Source organism: Ahaetulla prasina, chromosome 1, assembly GCF_028640845.1.
Source record: "Ahaetulla prasina isolate Xishuangbanna chromosome 1, ASM2864084v1, whole genome shotgun sequence".
In the NCBI taxonomy this organism is placed as follows: domain Eukaryota; kingdom Metazoa; phylum Chordata; class Lepidosauria; order Squamata; family Colubridae; genus Ahaetulla; species Ahaetulla prasina.
Genome location: NC_080539.1, coordinates 204,890,963 through 204,914,546, shown reverse-complemented (window position 1 = coordinate 204,914,546; position 23,584 = coordinate 204,890,963). Strand labels below are relative to the sequence as shown.

General features: G+C 40.8%; 2 protein-coding genes across 2 annotated transcripts; one reads left to right on the top strand and one right to left on the bottom strand.

Moving 5' to 3' along the window:
* Positions 1-7,672: 7,672 nt before the first annotated feature.
* LOC131200991 (testis-specific serine/threonine-protein kinase 6-like) lies at positions 7,673-8,509 on the bottom strand. Its single transcript, XM_058188465.1, has one exon. The coding sequence runs from the start codon at positions 8,507-8,509 to the stop codon at positions 7,673-7,675; it is 837 nt and encodes a 278-aa protein (XP_058044448.1).
* Positions 8,510-12,976: 4,467 nt separating this feature from the next.
* On the top strand, positions 12,977-23,271 carry NABP1 (nucleic acid binding protein 1). The gene is made up of 7 exons (XM_058188477.1): positions 12,977-13,038; positions 13,492-13,705; positions 14,162-14,300; positions 18,063-18,134; positions 20,061-20,136; positions 20,369-20,438; positions 21,549-23,271. Exons 2-7 carry the CDS (start codon positions 13,615-13,617, stop codon positions 21,740-21,742), a joined length of 642 nt encoding a protein of 213 aa, XP_058044460.1. The 5' UTR covers positions 12,977-13,038; positions 13,492-13,614; the 3' UTR covers positions 21,743-23,271.
* The last annotated feature ends 313 nt before the right edge of the window (positions 23,272-23,584 follow it).

The following is a 23,584-nucleotide window of genomic DNA, read 5'->3' as shown; positions in this document are numbered from 1 at the left end:
GATTCCAGTTGGTTCTGAACCACAATTCCTACAATGTGCAACTCCTATCCTTCAGGATAAATAGATTGGCTATTGCTGTGAGCTTCAAGAATCTTTCATTATTTCAACTCCATGGTGAAACAATTTTAACCACTGTGCCACTAGAGTAGTGGTGGCATACTGGTTAGAATGCTGTATTGCAGGCTGATTCTGCCCAGTGCCAGGAGTTCGATCCTGACTGGCTCAAGATTGACTCAGCCTTCCATCCTTCTGAGGTCAGCACAATGAAGACTCGATTGTTGGGACAATCTGTTGACTCTGTAAACCCCTTAAAGAGTGCTGTAAAGTACTATGAAGCGGTATATAAGTCTAAATGCTATTACTATATAATCTAGTGAGATTTTTGACTAAAAGGGTTTTTCATGTAGAGGTTGCACTGTGACTGGTTGGATCAAGTCACCAAATTACCAATCAGCAGGCTGGCTGAGAACTCTGAAAACTGCAATCCTAACATATCTGGATTAGAGTCAGCTTCAGAAGGCAGCTCAAGAGCTTTACTCTTTTTCTTTGGCAACTACTGGAAAAATGAGAACTCTCTTGGAATCATACCACATTTAAAAAATGGTCTTTAAAAATGGCTGTCACTTTTTTTAAGGCTCCTCTAAATTCTTGTAGTATCCCCTCTGCAATTTTCCATGCTCCTTTTGACTTTAGTTTCATTCTTCCTTCAACTTGTATTTCTGAGGCTATTTTTGTTTTGTGCAACAATACAAAACAAAGCTACCGTAAATAGAAGGTTAAAAGGAATGTTTATTCTATTCTTGTCTTAGTCTTCTGGAGTTCCCATAGGAAAAAAAAAAGTGAAGTATTTTGCCCCCCCCCCCCAAAAAAAAATTAAACTGCATTTGGAATTAGAATTACTCTGCATTTGACAGAATAGCCACTTCTGTTATAACTAGTGCCAGGATAAATTGTAAACATTAAAATGGTATTCTGGCCCTAAAATAGTCTTTCAACTCTCTCTGGAAGATGCTAATTGCCACGATTGTCTTCTAAAATATTTTGTTTCACAAAGATGGTTTAGCAATTCCTGTCTAGAATTGTGCAATCTGACTCAAATGGGAAATGGCTTGCTGAGACTAATAAGCACTTAGGTGTAGGGTGCTGTCATGGCAACCCTTCATATAATACAGAAGAAGGTAAGCCTGTTAAGTCACTCTGTTTGCCTTCCTTTTATCACTGTGAACAGCCCAGGGCTTAATTACCATTCCTGACTACCTTATCAGACTACCTGTTTAGATGAATATCCAAAGAGATTAATTTGGAACTGGCTATATTTGAGGCCCAGTCATTTTTATAAATGTTGCATGGTTTTACTGGCTCAAAATAGACCCCATGTATGTCCATTTCACAGGACGATGTAAATATTTATGCTAAAAATACTCAAATGTATTTCTTTTGGCACACCTTCTGTTGTGGTTCGTTTCTTCTTCTTCTTCTTCTTCTTCTTCTTCTTCTTCTTCTTCTTCTTCTTCTTCTTCTTCTTCTTCTTCTTCTTCTTCTTCTTCTCCTACTCCTCCTCCTCCTCCTCCTCCTCCTCCTCCTCCTCCTCCTCCTCCTCCTCCTCCTCCTCCTCCTCCTCCCCCCCTCCCCCCCACTCCTCTAAGAATGGCATGATATGCTATTTTTTCCCATAATGGAACCACAGTTGTCTCATAGAAACAGATACTGGGGAGATACTGAAACCCTGGAAGGCAAGAGAATAGCATGAAGATCTTATCCAATCACAAGTGCTGAAATAGCATTCAGCATTGATCTAAGGCTAGGCCTTCGCAATTGAAAGAGGGAAGGCAACATCTCAATTTCTAAATGTAACAAAATGTCTTGGGCTGATCTTGTTGGTCATGTATTCCTCTTGATTCTTGCTAGATACTTCTTTGGAGACAATTACTTGTGAAGATATGGGTATTACTGAGCCTCTGGCAAAACTCTTCCTTCCTGCTGCTATGCTATAGTACACATCTGGGCATTTTATGGACCATGGGCTCACATCTGGCCCTTCAGCTGTCCCTGTCTGGCCCACAAAGTTGGTGGCATTGGCAGCAGGGAGACGAGCATTGGTGGGTGGCAGGCGGCAGGGTCGTGGTGGAGGGGCAGGGTAGTAGCAGGGAGTAGGGTGGCAGCAGAGGGAAGGGCAGGGTGGCAGCAGCTGAAGGCTGGATGGTAGCAAGGCAGTGGTGGGGAGTGAGAGTTGAGATGGTGGAGACCCTCCACAACAATCTATGTTTCTCACGTGGTCCCTTAGGAAAGTTTAATTGCCCACCCCTGCCACAATAAGTAAGATAGGAGACAATGTGATCTAGAAAAGAATCCTAGTTTGACCAAACCTAATCAGTTAAAATCAAATTGCCTAATCTTGTATGTAAGCTGTTTATTTTCATTCAGTTCTGGTTTCGTGCAGCAATGTTTAGAGTTGTAGAACTCTGGGTATCTCTATTACATCCTGCATTTTTCATTTCTACAGAAAACTTTTTTTTAATAGAAACTTTGACTAGCTTAAAGCACAGAAGATAATTTGTTTTGGCAACAGTGAGAAGTTTATTGTGACCCATATAAAAGAATTCACTTGATGTGAGAGATTTTGCTGTGAAAAAAAAAATGGAAACAAAATGATCCCCATCCTTAAATGCTTTACTAGTCTGTTTTTCTAGAACGGCAGCAGCACAAGCGTTTTTTCAGTATGGCTCTTTCATGTCCAACTCTGACAAAATGATATGGAAAAGCCAGTTTATACCTACACCATCGTTAAACAAGGACCGTGTGGGTTGTTAAGAAAGGAGATCACATGATTGTAACTTTCAATTTCCCTCCAGCTTCTCCATTGACTTTTCTTGTTAAATTGCAACAGTGATTATGGAATAGTGATTATGGAGGCTAAAACATATGAAGAACAGTTGCAGGAACTAGGTATGTCTAGTTTAATGAAAAGAAGGACTAGGGGAGACATGATAGCAGTGTTCCGATATCTCAAGGGTTGCCACAAAGAAGAGGGAGTCAAGCTATTCTCCAAAGCACCTGAGGGTAGAACAAGAAACAATGGGTGGAAACTAATCAAGGAGAGAAGCAACTTAGAACTAAAGAGAAATTTCCTGACAGTTAGAAGAATTAATAAGTGGAACAACTTGCCTGCAGAAGTTGTGAATGCTCCAACATTGGAATTTTTTAAGAAAATGTTGAATAACCATTTGTCTGAAATGGTGTAGGGTTTCCTGCCTGGGCAGGGGTTGGTCTAGAAGACCTCCAAGGTCCCTTCCAACTCTGTTATTATGAATGCCAGATAGTCAGAAATCTAGGCCAGTTGCCAAGTACCTCAATTGTGATCATGTGAACATGGGGGCACTGCAACAGCTGGAACTTCAAGGACCAATCAGAAGAACCACTTGTTCAGTGCTGTTGTAAATTCGAGCAAGTTTTGAATGAGTGTTCATTAAGTGAGGTACTCCTTTAATGGTTTAACTGGGTACTTTTCTAAGTGGAAACATGTTTTATAAAACAAGCTTAAATTAGAAACCCTTGAATTAACCGTGTGTGATATATTGTCTTGGGTCTTTTATTTTACATAATTAGAATGTTAAAAAGGTGTTAAGTTCATAATGAAAGTCATAGAATTAAAACCAATCACGTGGTCTGGTTTTTATCATTTAACAGAATGTATAGAAGATTACTACTGATTGAACTGCTAGTTAACAATTGTATTCTTTTATTTATATTTGCTACTACACCCTTTTGAAGGGTCACGTGTAATGTTTTTCATGTGTAATTGTCAGTCTTACTAATACATTATTGTAAATGGCACAATCTTCAAACTGTTAATCAGTTTGTTAATAATTAATCAAAAACTTTTGGAGTAACTTGTCTGATGAAATCCTCAATAACTTTTTTAAAATGATCAACACCTATAATTAGTGACACCAGGTATTAAATTGAACTAGGGCATATGACTTTAAAACAGGATGTGGTATGATGAAGTAAGACTTAGTGTTCTCTCCCTAAGCAAGAAGTCATATGGAAGTTAGAAAAATTGTTGCACATTTGTATATAAAATGACATATATAATTCAAGATCTCCATTACAATTTTAGGCAAAAAGAATCAATAAGACTGCATGAAACAACTCCTGTTGCTTCTTTTTTTATTTTTAGCAAAGAAAATAATGTGACACATTAACTTAGAATTATGAATATAAAGGAGTGTCAGTTTGGCACAGTGCTTAATGTACTAAGCAAGAAACTGGAAAAACATGAGTTCTAATCTTTTCATAGGCATAAAGCCAGCTTTATGGGCCAGTCATTTTCTCTTAGCCTTAAGAAGCAGGCAATGGCAGACTACTCCTGAAATCTTGTCAAGAAAATTTCAGGGAGTTGTCCAGACATGTACCTTACAGACTCTAAATAAAATAGGCAACTTTAAAAAAAATGAGAGAGGTGTATTGCGCCAGTATTCCCCATGGCCTTACTGTTCAGATTGTGCAACCGTGAGAATGTAGATAAATTGCTTGAAGATTGAGGGACTACTCTGTTCTCTTGCTTCTTCTGATTGTGAAATCTACCACATGGTTCTCAAATGATGCATACTTCTTGATGGGAGACAGTGTTCCTGCCGCCCTAAAAAAAGCTAGCAATAAGAAATTTTCGTGGGGGGGTGGGGAATATAAACTTTTGGAATTTGACAATTACTCCCTAGTATCCCATGTCCCATTCCCCTAATTCTGGAGGCAATGCATTATTAGATTGACTTCAGTTTGACTTTTGGTCCCTTATGAACGCTTAATTTTGGAAATGGGCGGGGAGAATACAATCCCACTGATTCTTGAGCATAGTGTCGATCTGAAGCATCTTGGGTTAATGGATGCCACTAGAATTCATTTTGTAACTTCTGTTTGCATAAAAACTTTGCAGTTTCCCAGATTTAATTGGGATGATTTTATTATACAATTAGACAGCCACAATTGGTTATAATGAGTACCTTTTATCAGCACAGAATAATTCATTAACTGTGACTCCCATCCGGATGTGGTAGAGCTTGCTATAGTAACTCATCTCCACCTAGCTAGCCCATATCCAGGCTAGACTTCTGTGACATATTCCACATGAGGTGGCTTTCAAGGAGACTAGCGCACAAATAATGCACCAGATCAACTGATTTTATTAAACCAATTTCTCCCATCAGCTCTAGTGGCTGCTGTTTGCTTCTAAGTCTAATTCAAAACATTGATACTGATCTTTAAACTGTTTGAGAATAACTCTGTGAAAAAGCACGAACAGGGCAGCTCTTATACTCCAGAAACTACTGTGTTTCCCCGAAAATAAGACCTTGTCTTATATTTTTTGGAATCCTGAAATAAGTGCTTGGCCTTATTGCCATGCGCTCAAAAGCTTGATTGGACTTATTATCAGGGGATGTCTTATTTTGGGGGAAACAGGGTAAGCTGATACTTGAATGCACAAAAAGCAGCAATAACAACATAGTCTTTTCATTCGGGTTCCATATTCAGTACCTCTATCCTTGGAAGAGTTATTCAGCTTAATCCTTCTGTTTTGTTTTGTTTTGTTTAAGTTAAGAAATTAAAAGGATTTTTATTTCAAACTACATTCACTGAAAGAATAATTGCATCTATATTTCTTTTTAGCTGTCTTGTGTTTAAAATATGGTGGTAGACATAATATGATTGGTTTTATGATTTTTCCACTCTTTGCATCGTTAATTTTTAATACACTTGTGGTGTTAATTGGAAAAGATGCTGGGTCACCTTCAGAAATTTAAGTGCTTTGAAATGTAGCGAACAAGCACAGATAGTCCTCTACTTATAACCATAAGGTAAAGATAAAGGTAAAGGTTTCCCTTGCACATATGTGCTAGTTGTTCCCAACTCTAGAGGGCGGTGCTCATCTCTGTTTCAAAGCCAAATACGTCTCTGTGGTCATGTGGCCGGCATGACTCAATGCCAAAGGCACATGGAACACTGTTACCTTCCCACCAAAGGTGGTCCCTATTTTTTCTACTTGCATTTTTTACATGCTTTTGAACTGCTATTTTGGCAGAACCTGGGACAGGAGCTCACCCTGTTATGCGGCACTAGGGATTCGAACTGCTGAACTGCCGACCTTTTGATCGACAAGCTCAGCATCTTAGCCACTGAGCCACCACATCCCTTACAACCATAGAACCCTCACGTTTTGTTGCTAACCAAGACAGTTGTGAAGTGAGTTTTTGCCCCATTTTACAACTCTTTTTTGCCAGAGTTATTAAGTGAATCAATGCAGCTGTTAAATTAGTAACACGGTGAGTGAATCTGGCTTCCCCATTGACTTTGCTTGTCAGAAGTTCGCAAAAGGGGATTGCATGACTCTGAGACACTGCAACCATCATAGAGGTCAGTTGCCAAGCATCAAAATTGTGATCATGTGACCATGAGGATGCTGCAACGGTCGTAAGTGTGAAAAATGGTCACAAGTCCCTTTTTCAGCGCCATTGTAATTTCGAACAATCACTAAATAAATGGTTGCAAATCAAAGACTATCTGTATCTTAAATAAATGAAATGTGAGGTTGGGAAGTCAGATCTCTTTAGCTTGTTGTAGTGAATCTCTGGGATTCTCTTAGTATCACCTGCATTCTTCTGTACAACACGTAAAATGGAAGTCTTGATACTAAAACTGAGCTCAGGCATTTTCTGTTTAGCCTTCTTTTCATACCTCTAAATGTTGAGAAGACAGAAGAATGATATAACACATTTCTTTTTACTTTTTAAGCAAATATAAGGCACAAGTAATATGTTAAACAAATCTGTTTGATTTTAGAATGTTCAGTTCCATAAACTTTAACATCACATAAAGAGTTTGATTTCAATCCAGTGTTATATTTCTGGGATGATCAGATCAGAGGTTTGTACTTGTAAACATTCTGATTCCATGGGGGAGGGGGGGAAATCTGGTAATGGAAGTACACTAAATTTCTGCCTAGGATAACACAAATCAGAAAATCAGAGGTAATGTGCTACTCTAATTTTTTTTAGTCTTACTCTGTAAATTGAAGAGTCTGCTTCTTCAAATAATTTTGCTGTTATACCTGATCATTCCCCCAATTACACTGATTATAATTTTAAAATATTAAGCTACTCTAGGGGGAAGATGTCATTTTGACACTTTTTTGTTAGTTTTACTGCCTGGCATCCCACATAATCCAAGGTAGAAAAAGCATAATTCTGTGAAATATTTGGGGTACGTATGGGTAGAATAATTTGCCTGGGCAACACTGTCCTTCTTACCCTCAAAACACATCCCCCAAATTTGAATTAGGCATAGGAAACATGCTTTCCATTTCAGAAACTACGAGACAAATACAGAATGAGAGCTGATGTATAAAAGAGTGTTTAAAAGATCTTACTGCATCCAATCAGGAATACATTCGTTAGGAAGTAAGTCCCTTTAATTTCAGAGGAACTTATATTTGAATTGTTTTTTTCCCCTTCTAAAGCAATTTGTCCTCTTACTTCCCCTAGTCAATATCCCAGAAATCTCTCTTTCCACAGTGACGTAGTTCCATTTTTTTCTCCCCATGATCCCTCTTGAAACAGTTGCCTGCAGTAGATAAAACTGGCTCACACAATTGGCAAGGTAGGGAAGGACACTCAATTTAAGCTTCCCCCCCTTTCAGCCAGTTGTTTTTGGATACGAGTCCCACACCGGGTCGGGATTCTGGATTGAACTGGAGCAGCTGCCTAATGAGAGCTTTGCAGGGCTCAGACAGACAAAGCAGATCTTCAGGGAACATGACTCCTTTCTTCTGACGGCAGGGCATGCTGTGAATGTGAGTGTCATCGAAGGGCATGCAGCCAGTAATCATCACATAGAGCATTACACCCAAGCTCCATATATCGTACTTTTTTGGATCGTAGGGGATACCCATCAGCACTTCTGGGGACGCGTAAGCAGCCGATCCACAGTAGGTAGTACTCAGTTCAGGATATCCACGCGATTCCTTGCCAAAACCAAAGTCAGTCAATTTTGCTCGACGGCCGTCTGAAGTAAGCAACACATTCTCACACTTCAGATCCCGGTGCACCAAATGCCTGTCATGGAGGTAGCGCACAGCACCCACAACTTGGGCAAAGATGTCTCGCGCTTCAGGAGCACAGGGTAATTTCCCTGCTTGTTGTACCATTTGTAGCAAGTCTGTGGATGCAGCTTCCATCACGATGTAGAGAGTCCCGTTGCAAACTTCAATGAATTCATACACTCTTACAATGTGTGGGTGCCGGATCCCTCGCAAAATGGAGAGTTCCCGCGGTAGAAACTTTTCCACGAAATCCCGGGGTGCTCGACGTCGGTCCACCATTTTGATTGCTAGTGGCCCTTTGTATTTGGCCGAGGTGGCCACTCTTACCTTGGAATAGCTTCCTTCTCCCAAGGTTTGGCCCAGCTTGTAACCCAGGTCACTCAAAAGTTTGTCTCCTTTGGAAGCCCTTGACATGATGACCTGGATAGGCTGAAAGTCTTTAGTTTTCTTTCTGGGACTCAGTGCTTTAACCCATTGTGATTGGTATCTCTAGACTTTTACTCCCCATATGCCCTTTGAGGCTTGGGCTTCGAAGTCATCACTACTCAAAACATGTATTATGAAGTGCAAGGAGTGTCATGGGTTATGTCTGCAAAGCATAATCAGAAGTGTCAGTTGGTCCCTTTAGGTCCAGAGAAGTTTATTTGAGATATACTCAGGAAATCCCAGAAGAGGATTTGATTCTTATTACCACTCTAGTTCTTTTCTGTAATGTATTTGTTTTCTGTGTGGACAAACCATGTCGTATGTTTTTAAGAATAGCATTTTCTCTACTAAAACGTTACAGCCCACCCACAGTTTGATTATCCTGTGCTGGATTTTTGTAATCTTTGAAGTTTTGTCACTCTCTTCTCATCTCTCAGGAATTTAGTACTTTTTTTTTAAAAGAAATTAATTCTACAGTAAGCTTTCTTTAAAAAAAAAAAAATCCCCAATGGTTTAAAAGATCAAAATGTGCCAAGTAATCAAGAATTTCAAACTTGTTGATGTGGAACCCAATTGTTCTGTTCTTTTAAAAAAAAGCCCCAGAACCCCTGATCAAGAGGCAAAGCTTTAGTGATAGAAGATCGGTGATGTCTGGATGGGGGAAAAAAATCCTTTATTATGGAATTCCATCAAATCCTTGCAGATCACTTTGGAATACAGTTTGACAAATTTGATCTGAAGAGTTTTAAATGTCTTGGTTATCTAAATGGATCAACTTGAAAGAAAGAAAAATGACCTGTAATACGAAGGTATTCTAATATATATGATAAAAAACAGGTCAGTTAAAAAAATGTCAGATAAAATAATAGCCTTGATTAAAAAAGCTTAGAATAGCTCTTCAAGGAGTTTCAAGGTCAAACTAGTTAAGTTAAAAGTAAAGTCTTCAGCTCACTCGGATAAAATAGAATAGAAACTTTATTTAGTCTTTTGACCATATCAAAATAAAAAACTAATACAAATATACAAGTGGATACAAAGAAAATAATGGGATGTGTTCATTGCAAGTCATCATCCCTAAATTACATCCAATCTGATCCTGACCCTTATCCATAATGGTTCCAATTTATGTATATACATAAATATACAGCTACAGTATATCACAAAACTAGGAATACCTTCACATTTTGTAAATATTTAAGTATACCTTTTCATGTGACAACACTGAAGAAATGACACAACTACAATGTAGTGAGTATACAGCATTTGTAAGTGTAAATGTCCCCTCAAAATAATCCAACACACAGCCATTAATGTCTAAATTGGTAGCAACAAAAGTGAGTACACCCCTAAGTGATAATGTCCAAATGGACCCCTAAGTGTCAATATTTTGTGTGGCCACCATTATTTTCTGGCACTGCCTTAACCCTCTTGGGCATAGAGTTCACCAGAGCTTCACAGATTGCCAGTGAAGTCCTCTTCCACATCTCCATGAAGACATCGCGGAGCTGGTGGATGTTAGAGACCTTGCGCACCTCCACCTTCCGTTTCAGGATACCCTACAGATGCTCAATAGGGTTTAGGTCTGGAGACATGAGTGGCCAGTCCATCACCTTTACCCTCAGCTTCTTTAGGAAGGTAGTGGTCGTTTTGGAGGTGTGTTTGGGGTCATTATCATGTTAGAATACTGCCCTGCGGCTGTCTCCAAAGGGAGGGGATCATGCTCTGTTTCAGTATGTCACAGTACATGTTGGCATTCATGATTCCTTCAATGAACTGTAGCTCCCCAATGCCGGCAGCACTCATGCAGCCCCAGACCATGACATTCCCACCATGCTTAACTGTAGGCAAGACACATGAGTCTTTGTACTCCTCACCTGGTTGCCGCCACACATGCTTGACACCATCTGAACCAAATAAGTTTATCTTGGTCTCATTGGACCACAGGACATAGTTCCAGAAATCCATGTCCTTAGTCTGCTTGTCTGTAGCAAACTGTTCGTGGGCTTTCTTGTCCATCATTTTTAGAAGAGGCATCCTTCTGGGATGACAGCCCTGCAGATCAATTTGATGCAGCATGCAGCTTATGGTCTGATCACTGACCAGCTGACCCTCCCACCCCTTCAACCTCTGCAACAATGCTGGCAGCACTCATACGTCAGAGCCAACCTCTGGATATGATGGTGAGCACGGGCACTCAACTTCTTTGGTCAACCTTGGCGAGGCCTGTTCTGAGTGGAACCTGTCCTATTAAACCGCTGTATGGTCTTGGCCACCGTGCTGCAGCTCAGTTTCAGGGTCTTGGCAATCTTCTTATAACCTAGGCCAGGGATGTCCAAACTTGGCCCCTTGAAGAAAGGTGGACTTCAACTCCCAGAAATCCCCAGCCAGCAACCTGCTCATATTTATCGCTCATGCTGGCTGGGGAATTCTGGGAGTTGAAGTCCACCAGTCTTCAAGGGGCCAAGTTTGGACACCCCCGGCCTAGGCCATCTTTATGTAGAACAACAATTCATTTTTTCAGATCCTCAGAGAGTTCATTGCCATGAGGTGCCATGTTGAACTTCCAGTGAGCAGTATGAGTGAGAGCGATAACACCAAATTTAACACACTTGCTCCCCCTTCACACCTGAAACCTTGTACTAACGAGTCACATGACACCAGAGAAGGAAAACTGCTACTTGGGCCCCATTTGGACATTATCACTTATGGGTGTACTCATTTTTGTTGCCACCAGTTTAGACATTAATGGCTGTGTGTTGCATTATTTTGAGAGGACCGAACAAAGGAATTTTCTGCCTTTTGGCCTTGATCCTATAGCAAATACCTGGAGTACCTGCTCCTTTATCACTTCCAAGCTGTCCTTTTTTACTGTGGCAATCCTAGATTAGGTAGAGATTTTTTTTACAGTATTCTTGGATGCAATTCATCCTGAGGCAAAATAAAATCATGCAAAATAAAGGTGACCGTATTTCTATCAATTCAAACTTCATTCCTGTTGTTTTGTTGTCCCCCTTGAAGTCTAAATCTAAACATTTTGTTTTAAAGAAAAGGGAAACTTGACCCAAACTGTATGAACTATAGAGTAGTTAGCAAGATAGATGTTTGTTCTGTCAGGATTAACTGGAATTTTCTATTCAGTTCTGTAGAAAAAAATTGCATTGATGCAAAAAATTGCATCGGGCTTATCAGGGAAGTGGTATCTATATACAACAATGCTTTCTCAGTGAACTATGTAAGGTTTTTCTGGACATTTCAGCTGATATCCAAGCATTTTATACATGCTCAAAATTGCATGCAGGTAAAGAGAAGCGATGAGGGGGGGGGGAAATCACAGGAAATATAAGTATACAGTACTGTTTGGTTTCAGATAAATTTTATGAAATTACAGAATATACTTCATTTTAACTATCCTTAAGTCTTTTATAAGATACACATTCAATAAACTCTTGATACCAGCAACTGTAATTTCTCCAGATGTTAAACCTGGAGAAATGTTATTTTATGAGGCATTTAATAAATTGAATAATGATATGCTCGACTGTACACCACATAGCCTCCCCCCCCCCCGCCCGCCCCAAGTAGGGATCCGGTGATCTAACTTGTACACCATTTACCCACAGCTACGGAGAAACAAGCCCATCAATCAGGTCGGGGATCACTGATCTGGAAAATAACGCGTGGGTTGGCGTTCAAATATTCTTTTTTCCGCCTGAAAAAAGGTGCCGTTTTCAAGCGTTAAGACGCCACGGCCAATTACAGTCCCTTTTAAGATTCTCGGTTATTATCTCCAGCGTTCAAGCTTTCCTAGATCCGGGACAAATGGATTTTGCAGCTTACTCTGCTCCGTTTCAAACGTCATTTAAGCTTTGGGGGAAAAACACGTTTTACTGTACACGACAAACCCGGTTCGTACAGGTTGGCCGGGACCCTCCTTTCAAAAAGGGGTAAATCAGCGAAGGAATTAGCGGCATGTGAAAAGCCAGAGACCGCCATTCCGAGAAGCTCCCGATGAGAGCAGAGCATTGTCCTCGGGTAAAGCCAGTTTCCACTCGCCCCTCGAAAGGAGCCGAAGGAAAAGAAGGTGTGGACGGCGACGAGCCGGAGTAAATATTCTAGGTCAGAGGACAAAAGAATCTCCTCCGACCAATCGGCTCCTTTCACGAGGCACTTTGTCACATTCAGTTCCATTCCGCGTCCAGCGGACGGTACCATTTCGCTTGGGTGGGCCCCGTCCTGCTTTTTTATATCGCCAGCGCCGGTTGGTTATAACGCGGATAACATACGACGCGAGGTTGATAAAACTCCGCAGCTGCCCGTTTGTCCGGCAGTCGGTGTTTCCCTTCTCTGCTTTCCTTGTGTCGTCCTTCACACTCTTTTGTCCCTTCCCCTCGTGAGGAGCAAATGGATCGGCCCGCTCGGCTATAAAAGGGCGATGCGGCACATGTTTGCCTTCCATAGAGGGGGAGCGTTTGCCAAAGCCGCTGGTGTACGAAGTTACTTGCGCTTACTTTCCTGGGGTTGGTGTGCTCAATAGGTGGTGGGGGAGAACAAGGCGCAGCAAAGCACCTCAGTGGTTGTAAAATAACAAGGAACAAGAGAAAGCGCTTCGCTTTCTTTTCTCCCTCGTTGTTCGGTGGAGCTAAGCGCGCTGTAAGAAGCAGGGAGGAGAGAATGCTGGACTGGTTTTTCCCTTCCACCAGCAGGGGCGGAAATCGCAGCTGAAGCCGGGCAAACTCTGTGCCTGTATAATCAAGAGAGTTCAGGCTTCTAACCCCAACCCGGGTTTAGATTTATCTGCGATCAGGGTTCCCCCCCTCTCCCCCCCACCGGATTGAGAGTTCAACCAGTTTGAGCTACAGGAAAGGGTTGCTGTGTGTGTGCCTTGTCTCTTTTTAAAAAAAGCGCCTTCTCCCCTTGCCACCTCCAGTTGTACATATAATTGCTATTTTTTATTTTTATTTTTTGAAAAGCTGGTCAAATTCACATCCCGATCCCCGGCTGCCCTCTGGTACCCAGTGCTCCGCTGGGAAGGGATGGTTTGTCCTGCTCATTCTGTCCCCGGAACGCCCGTGTTTTCCTCCTGAGCAAGTAGCATGAGCATGGCAAACGAAACATACCTCTTCATAAAAGATATAAAGCCCGGACTGAAAAATGTAAATGTCGTCTTTATTGTACTGGAGATAGGTAAGTGGGGTCCCTTGGAATCATCGCGTTCATTGTTTTTCTCCCTCAATCTCTCCTCCCTGCCGCCCCCCTCCTATCTTTCCTTCTCCCTCTTTCTAGCTCAGAAGCTACTTTGTGTGTGTGTGTGTGTTTGAGTTTGGGACACGTGGTCACTTTTCAGGGAAAGGGTTGGCAGTCCCACTGGTAGTGTGCTCCACCCTTTAAAAAAAGTCCTATTTTTTAATAGACTCATTCCAGATTTTTAGTTATCTGCTCATTTTTTATTTTATTTTATTTTAGTACTTTTCTGCCATCGTTTCCAAAGCTTTTAAACTCCATAATAACATATTTACAGGAGAATAAATTATGGTGACAGCTTGTATTTATTGGGTCATTCTTTCTGCATATGTCTCATTTGCTTGCTTTCTTTCTCTCTCTCTCTCTCTCTCTCTCTCTCTCTTTGCTGTTTCCTGGCAGGGCGTGTTACCAAAACCAAAGACGGACATGAGGTCAGGGCGTGCAAAGTAGCTGACAAGACAGGAAGCATCACCATCTCTGTGTGGGATGAGCTTGGCAGCCTCATCCAGCCAGGTGATATTATTCGGTTGACCAAAGGGTACGTAATGCAAAATAAGGATGATGTCAGGCTGAGCTCAGCCTGGCTTGTTTGCTCTTGAAGCAGCTTGTCTGCTAGTTGGAAGGCTGTGTTCCCGAACATGGACTAGGTAAAACTCGCACTGAAGCATCTGTGACTTCCATCTCTTGGAAAAAGAGGGCAATGGGAACAGGAATTCTTTTCTTGGAAAGCTACCATTAGAGCGGGAATGGCAAGCTGGTTGTGCTTTCTCTAAACTGGGTTTGCTTCAGTCAGTATACTGTACATAGGAAGAATTGCTGGGCTGGCTCATCCCTTTGCAGCATCTAACCCACAAATGCCTGTTGACTGACAATACTTCTTCAAGGTTGTTCCAGTCCTCTAATGCTTGATCCCTTTCACAGGAGGAGAGGCCAAGATTGGCAAGTGGAAAGGAGGCCCCTGTGCCACTTTGTCTCTTGGAAAAACACCTGTCCCCTCAGTGCTTACTCCCAGGAACTAGATTTAGAGATGCACAGGAAGAGGTTCAGTCTTTCCACTAATCTGCTCCCTCCCCGTCTGTCACACACAGTGCTTTGTATATGATTGGAACTGGCCCAGATATAAACAAAAGTGTTGCCTCTCGCTTCGTGTATAGCCAGTGGAGTCTTTCTTAACCACATGTTGGCCTTGACTGACCTCTTAAAGCGGCCTTCCCCAATCTTATGACTCCCAGTTTTCCAACCAACATGGCCACTGATCGAGTTCGCTGCAGGTGGTGACGCTTTGATGGAATGGGTTGGAAAGGGGGGCTTAAGAAAACAGGTGACCTGCCCAGTTTTCTTGATTGTCTCTGGACCCGTTTTGTAGGAGTGGGTTGACTTAAGGGGTTTCCTATAATGGAGAAGCAAAAGCTATTCACTCCCCTTCTGTCCTTCCTCTTCAAGAGCCAAGTTGAACATTGCAGTGGTTGAACTCAAACTTAGGAAATTCTCAAGACTTGTGAAATAAAGAGATATCCAGATAGCAGAACTTAACTGACTATATAATCTGTAAAAAATACCCCATGGTCATATCAGATTAGCATTTGAATGGGGGGAGGCTGCTAGGAAATTTTCGAGCCAGAAACCAAAGAATCATATTTATATTTATTTATCTTACGGGAAGAAAGCAATGGAAACAACTTTGGTAATGTTGCCAAGGAAACAACATGCATGTCATAAAATCAGCAAGAGTTAAGCCTTATCGAAGGGAGATTTCACTTCTTTAAAAGACTATCATAACTGTGAGCAGGAGGACAGATCAGAACTGCTCTCTGCAGTCTTATCTTCTCTGTAGATAGAGTAGTTTAGGTGGAAGGTAATTTTTGACTTCCCCAAAACTGAAGCAGTTTTCTGCAGAGCCAGGGAGATAAGAAGGTATTTGGTAGTGATCAGCTTCATAGTTAATGCTCTGAATACTTTGTCCAACTTCCTGAGCTTTTTAAAAGAAGACCATGATAATTCATTATATTTGAATGACTTCCCATTAAAGACCAACCCCTGGATATAGCCTTTGGACAAAACATCCTGCTTGATGGCACTTTTCTGACCCCCACTTGTAAATTGTGGATCTCACTACTGATTTTAAACTTACAGCTCATTTTTCAGTTGAAAATTCAAGGCCTCCTCCCTCCAGTATATCCAGCAAAACGGGCCCTGTAAAGTGAAATTTTCCAGACTTTTTTTTTTAAATAAATAAGGGCAATACTTTGGTGTCTCTTTACACAAACTGTAAATGGCTCTGAATGCTTAGATATAGTAACCTTTGAAATAAGATAGAATAATGGATTGAGATCAGGTGTAATGTGATTTGTAATATATCTTTCCTGTTGCAGTTGGCTATTTCTGCCTCTTCTGTCAGAGAAGCTCTATCAAGTATTACTAAGAAAGCAGGCTTATTTTAAAATGGAGAGACAGAATTAATAGTCAGCAATAAAGCATCTTAATTTATTATAGATATTCTGCATTTTTTTGCATCAAATTCAGTCCAAAGGAAGGTAACAGGTGTCAGGGATGGCCTTGTTGAATTATTTGCCAGTTAGCTTAAAAAACAAGGACTTAAGCTATATTTCATCACATTCCAGTGAGCTTGAACTTCAGTTACTTTTTATAATTAATTGCATGAACTTGTCTTTATTTTTTTTATGTTAGAAATTAAAAAACGCGCAGCAACATAAATCCTGATCAAATTGCATCAGCTATGAATTTCTTGAGAAGAATTTATGGACACAATAGGATGACCCTTCTTACATAATGCTTGTAATGATGACAGGTTTTGAGTAGAAGAAATTCTTTTAAAAAGTAGAAAATCAGGGATGTGTCAGTGAGTGAATAGATAACTCTGGTTGCCAGTAGCAGCACTGTTCTGCAAAAGCCTTTGGTCAGTTTTGCACAGTTATTCTTGTGTAATTGGAGGAAAGGAAGTGGTTTTAAGGAATTGCTGATTGGTATTGTATTGGCACCCTCCCATGCGCTGGATCATTTTTTCCCTCTTGAATCCAATTCAGCACTCAGCTTTGTTATTAAGACTTGCCCCTGGCTGCTCCTTCAATTAGAATGGTCTAATACATTTTTCCTGAGGTATTTTCTCATTGCCTATTAGACTACAATTATCCACTAGTAAGACTCATGCAAATAAGTAGTTTGAAGTTAAACTGAGGTGATTTGTCTTCTGATCTTTTTGTCTATCAAGTTCATAATGTCCTACTCAAGACATAAGACTATCCTTTCCAATATAACTGGCCTTATAATTCTGCAACTGCAATGAAATGGAATCCATTTCATTGCAGTTCGTTTCCACATTTACATCCATTTCCACATTTAGTATACCTTGGACAAAGGTATGTGATATATCCTGAATGAGGCTGGAACATATTCTTTGGCTTAAAAGACAATCATGGCTGCTTACTTGGGAACAAGAATGCAAGACTTGCTTCTGTATCAGTGGGCAACGAGATTTAACCCTTAGGCTAACTTGTAAGCCTTCATAGGGCAACTTGGCGCAATACCATATTAGAGTTGCTTTCTTATTTGCATTTTAGCAGAACTCAAACGTGACTCACACAAAGAGATGGGATAACTTCTTTGAAGACTTAACGCTTTGGCCATCTGTGCAAAAGTTTTCGAAGCGATATTAATTGTTATAAGCAGACTGTATCTTTCTCCCCTTTCTGTCAGCCTCGGTGAAATCTTGCTAAAGAGTTGTTGAATTATGAGTCTCAAGGGCCAACCGGAGGCATAAAGTGGAATGCAAATTTCAGTTATTTAATTCTTTAACTTGATAAAATAGAGTTATCCAATTGGTTCTTAATTACAACCAAAGTATAGAAGTCAGCAATTAATTTAAGGCAAATCCAAGTTTAATGTTTCAGTGCTTTAAGTGTATTTTTTATTGTATTGACAATAAATGTGATGGCATTTGATGAAAGATGGCTTATGTTTTATCCTGATAAAACTTGTACCGTCACCCCATTCACTTCTAGCGTGTCTAATGGTTCAATCAGAATAGAAGCTGGAAGGGACCTTGGAGGTCTTCTAGTCCAACCCCTTGCTCAATCAGGAGATCCTATACCATTTCAGACAGGTGGCTGTCCAGTCTTCTCTTTAAAAACTCCAGTGATGAAGAACCCACAACTTCTGATGGCAAGCTGTTCCACTGGTTAATTGTCCTCATTGTTAGGAAGTGTCTCCTTAATTCCAGGTTGCTTCTCTCCTCGATTCGTTTACATCCATTCCATAATGCTGCTTGTGTTTCCTTGTTTAGGTATGCCTCTCTGTGGAAAGGATGCCTTACGCTTTATACCGGAAGGGGAGGTGACCTGCAAAAAATTGGGGAGTGAGTATCTCATTTTGCACATAATCTGTTCATTGTTTTTGAAGCCTGATAGGTAAGGCAAAATCCAGGCCTTAAGGGAAAAAGTCTCTCTGCCATTTACTATTCCTATGTGGTGTTGATCCAACATTATTTAGTTTTATTCTGCCTGAAAGTGGGAAGGGGGAATATAGAGCTTGGGAACTTCAACTTCGGTAGCTGAGAAATGGCATCTTGATCAGTCTTTTCCATCCAGCATAATTTCTGTCTTTTGAGTATAGTTGTAAGCAGGTAAGTTTAGCCATTTGTTAGGTTAAGACATTGTCACTTTCAAGGACTTGCAGCATGAAAATCTGAAGTCCTCTATTTATTCACAGGCCAGGTACGGTAGAGGCAGCCGCAATGCGAGCTTCCACATCCTACTCTGGTATTGAGCTCCAGTCTGTCCTGGAGGAGCCAGCCTCTCTAGGGGTGTAAAGGTAAATTTCCCCCTCTATGTAGCAGAATCTTTTAGGTTCTAATTAAGGTCTCTGAGATCTACTGTGTCCTGAATCAGACTGTTGGCTTGTCTAGCATTTATTAACTTTATGTACGCTGTTCATTGAGACCTGTAATAAAACTTTAAAAGCAAATAACTGGACCCGTTCAGATTTTTTCTTTTTTACTTTAGGGGCTGGTTCATCTTGACATGAATGATGATGGGAGCATTAGATGATCATCAAAGGTTTAATTCTGTATTGAAGATGTACTGAACATGTTTATTTCTCCTTGCATTGTGTCAGATGCAATGGAAGAATTCTTGGCATTCCGCTCTCTGTTTTCTGTGAATTAGGCTAGCTATGGATATTCAATAAAGGAGGATTAATGTGCTAGTAACCCCATTCATACTTTTTAATAATTGGTCCATAATTCATCTTCCAGTCATTTTGTCATAATCATGCATTGTGAACCAGGCTAGATTAGATAGGAATATTTAGGGCATAGTTCTAACAGTTAGAATGTTAAGTAGCCTCTGTGTGATTATACTCATAGTCTAATTTATGCAATGTGACCTCTGATTATTCACAGTACATTACCTTCCATTATATCTACTTCCATTTTTTTTAATTAAAGCAAAAAAATCGAAAGGGTGTCTGGATGTAGAGAAGATTAGTATACATTTCTAAAAGAGATGGCTATCTGATTTTAGTTTGGGGAGGCTAAGTGACTTATATACTGCTTCACAGTGCTTTACAACACACTCTAAATAGTTTACAGAGTCAGCATACTGCTCCCAACAGTCTGGGTCCTCATTTTACTGATCTTGGAAGGATGAGTCAACCTTGAGCCATTCAGAATTGAACTGCTGGCAGCCGGCAATCAGCAGAAGTAGCTTGCAGTACTGCATTCTAACCACTGCGCCACCACGGATGTTGCCATAAAGGGAAAAAAAGTGAACGTGAATACTTTTGTTAGAAAATAAGCGTTGCAATGGAAATGGCATAGGGTGGGTATTTGGAATGTTAAGTGAACTTAAAACACTTCTCTTTGGGACTTGTTGCACACTAGCCTTACTGTGTCTCCTCTGTATGGCTCAGATCTAGGCATTTTTTCATACAAGCGAGGCATTCATGATTCAGTGGATTTCCCTCTCAGGAAAACGTACAAAGGGTTGTAGCCCTGGTGTGTATCGTCCTTCAGAAATGATTAGAATGTTAAATACAGGCATCTACAGCAGAAGGAAAAGGGAGCTTAGAATTGCAGCCTTGGAAGCCAATTCCCATCGTTTGTACAGGCTTTAGTTTTCTCAGGATCTGAGTTTTGGATAAGCTAAGGCATCGAATTTGAGGACTGTATTTCTCATTGGTGGTTTGGAGCCCTCTGGGATTCATTGCCGGAAACTGGATAGAGGTTGCAGAAATAGTCGGGGCAAGAAACTTCATTTTCTCATGAGTTTGTTTTTCTGCACAGGTTCTGCATGGTGTATTCAGAAGTGCCCAACTTCAGTGAACCCAGTTCAGATCATCCTGGGCAGCCAAATAAAGTGGTAGGTTTGTGACACGCAGCTCCATTCTGGGGTCTGCCATCAGCAGCTTTAAACTAGGTTTTTCTTGGTTCTTATCTAATATGACCTTCCGCTGCAGTGGATTTTTTTTAATTTTATCTTTATGGGAACAGTGGGCTTTTAAAGGAGCAGGGGAGGAGAGAAGTAACTTTTTCAAGGAAAAAATTGTTTGTTTTCTTAATGCTTTTCCCCCCCTTTGCATTTCTTTTTCAAGGCACAGGGTGAGCAGGCTAATAATTCCATTCTGTCAGCTAATTCGGGTACTTGTACTTTTGGGCCAACTGGTAAGTAAGTGTATGAGTGGTAGGAGAAAGCACGGAATGGCTATTTGGGAAGATGCTGTCGTTTAAATTGTGATTGATTTTAAAAAGCAAAGCTAAGAAACTACAGTTAACTTTGGCTTGCTCCTAGATTAACCATAATAATTAAAGCCAAATTTTATACAGAATTTAAACAGCAAGTCAGCTTTACCTCCTTAGCCCTGGACTCTCCACTAATGACCCCAAAGTCATTGACTGAGATGGTTAGCGGCTATAGAAATTAAGTAAATTAAAATAATAAATCTAAAACTTTGCTAGACAAATCCTGGAGGAGTACTCACTGCTCCTTGTCCAGTCAGGTTTTGGTAGTATGTGTCAGTTTATATCTCCCATTCCACTATTTCATTTCACAAATAAATAAACCGTGGGCAGACCAGACGTCTGATTCCTTTGGTATAGCCCCCATATACATCAATCATTTTATCAGGGAAACTTACTGGGGAGAACATACAGGGAACTAATTTTGAAGAACCTCAAGTTCCTGATCAGAGGACACAATAACCCAATGTATTGAACCCAAAGCTGGACACAATGAAAACGTATCTGCTACATAATCTTCTTTGTAAGATAATTGTTCCTGGTAAGTTAATACCCAGTAAAGATTTTGCACCATCACGTTAACAACTTTTAAGATGTGTGAACTTCAACCCCCAGAATTTCCTAGCCACCATCTTCGGGTCCCCCACATCTTAAAAAGTTGCTGAGGTTAGAAAACACTGACTTAGATGGTGATGTGATATGTTAACTTCTTTTAATTAGCTTTGGTGCCTGTTTATAGATTAGCAGGAATTACCTGCATTCTACAGAACTCTCCCAAGATCCTGCTACGTCACTAAGACTGTCACCGCTTGTTTTTCTGGTGCATTGGTTACCATCGTGTGGCAAGCTGTCTCTTAGGACTTTGTGGTCTCCAATGGTGATTACACCAGCTCTCGGCAACTTCATGCCAAATGCTCCCTAGTTCAGAACAGGCTCTTTTAAGTGTTGGCAGTCTCATTGCTAAAGAAGTGTGGCCTTGAGAAAATAGAAAGTATGATGGCAGTTTTTTAAAAATTGTTTCTTTCTTCTTTTTAGGAAATGGTTTGCTGACTGGACCAGAATTGAGTGGATTGTCCACTGCTTATAATCATGCCCCCACCTATGCAGGTTCTGGGAGGTCTGGCGGACGGGGCCCCGCTCCTCTCGGACCTGTGCTGTCTAACAATGCTCGTCCCTTACAAAGCACAATTAGTAATGGAAGGGATCCCCGCAGAGCCTCCAAAAGATGACCAAACCAAACACCATCCTGTCCACATAGCCTCGTTAGCCTACTTGAACACTTGCTGCACTTTTATTTATGGTTTACTGTGAAAACGTTTATTCTTTCTGATTCTTGGCCTTCCATTGTCCGGAGGGAGAGCTTTCTCACTTTTCTGCCCCTGCCCTGCCCTGCCCCGATTCAAAATTCAGTGAAGCTACTGATCATGCATCGTCACCCAGGAAAGAAAATGTGTGGAAATATAGAAAGCCTCTTTGAAAATAGATTTCCTTGTTAAATATTAGTAGCCGTTTTCCAAAAGGTGGCCCAGTTTTGGCTGGATAAGTATTTTTTGGGGGGGGTTTAGTTTGTGTGATACAGCCTTAAGATGTTTGCTTATTTCCTTTGCTCCTGGGATTGACACACATCCCAGTTGGTGGGAGCTTGTGATAACTCGGGTGGGGGTGGGGGAGGGGTAGGAAGAAGTTCCATCTAACAAGCCAGTTCTCAATTAAAAATTTCTAACAATAAGTGCAGATGAACTGTCCAAGCTGGTTGACTTGTTATTTGGTTGGGGTTGATCTCACGGCAAGTCACCTGTGTCTTGTCAAAAAAATGTACGCTGCTAAGAATTGAACTTTTACATAAAATGGAAATCCCAGATTTTTACCAGGTATCCTGCTTTTCCAAAATGCTACAAAACTTTTAAATCTCTGCAGACATAAATCTTTTGTTTTTTAATTACCCTTCTCGACGATTTGAAGGTTTTTTCATACTCGAAGTAGGTTATTTTATCCTTTCGAGCTTTTCTTGGTGTCCATATTCCCAGCTGGTGGGGAGTCTCCTGGAAAAACCTTTGCCAGTTGATTCTGCAGATTGCTGCTTTAGAGGAGCCCTGCTGATCTCAAGTGGCAAGTAGTAGTTTCAAGATGGTTTACGTGCAGGGAAGAGAAGAACGATTTCCTGTACACAGCCAAAGAGCACCCTTGACATGGAAATTTTCCATTTGCATTGTCGTTCCCCTCCCCCCCCACTGGACCATGAGAATATTGAATCTCGGACTTGCAAATTATGCAGGACTGTTCTCAAGGGGTAAATAATTAAAGCAGTTGTGGTGCTCCACCCTTTTTATAAGTGAATTCTGAGGGATGAAGCATATAATGAAAGGGTGAGGGCTGGTGTCACAGTAGCATAATGCTTTGATCCTTTTAACAAAAGGGGATTCTTCTGACATCTCGAACCTCCTAAGTAAGCAGCATAAATCTCCCCCTGGCAGCTGAAGTGGAATGCTACAAAGCAGGGGTGTCCAACCTTGGTCCCTTTAAGACTTGTGGACTTCAACTCCCAGAGTACCTCAGCCAGCTTTGCTGGCTGGGGGACTCTGGGAGTTGAAGTCCACAAGTCTTAAAGGGACCAAGGTTGGTCACCCCTGCTACAAAGAAAAGGTGGTTGTGATCAATGATAACATTCCTTTTTTTGTGAGAACTGTCAATTCTTAAGTGCCTGTTAAACCAGGGGGTCTCCAACCTTGGCAACTTTTTAAGCCTCGTGGACTTCAACTCCCAGAATTCTCCAGCCAGCTTTGCTTAAAGTTGCCAAGGTTGGAGACCCCTGGGTTAAACGAATGCTTTTGCATTTTTTTAACTTTGGTGGGGGTGGGATCTTTTTTTTTTGAAAAAATCTTGACTCGCACAATTCAAGTTTCTAGGTTGCTGAGTTTGAGAAAGCAGAATAACACTGGCATTAATACTAACATTTACGGTTTAAAACCTGTTTTGTAATTATTCCTGGTAGCAATAAAACTATCCAGTTTTAAGATTATGATTATGATTTGGAATCTATCAAAATGCTATAAGATGACTGGATTCTCCCC

Bases quoted from the DNA above. Each gene is read 5' to 3' on its own strand.
- LOC131200991 (XM_058188465.1), bottom strand. From the start codon at position 8,509: ATGTCAAGGGCTTCCAAAGGAGACAAACTTTTGAGTGACCTGGGTTAC.
- NABP1 (XM_058188477.1), top strand. From the start codon at position 13,615: ATGAGCATGGCAAACGAAACATACCTCTTCATAAAAGATATAAAGCCC. The intron at 13,706-14,161 runs GTAAGTGGGGTC...GTTTCCTGGCAG, and splicing joins CTTTATTGTACTGGAGATAG to GGCGTGTTACCAAAACCAAA. The intron at 14,301-18,062 runs GTACGTAATGCA...TTCCTTGTTTAG, and splicing joins ATTATTCGGTTGACCAAAGG to GTATGCCTCTCTGTGGAAAG.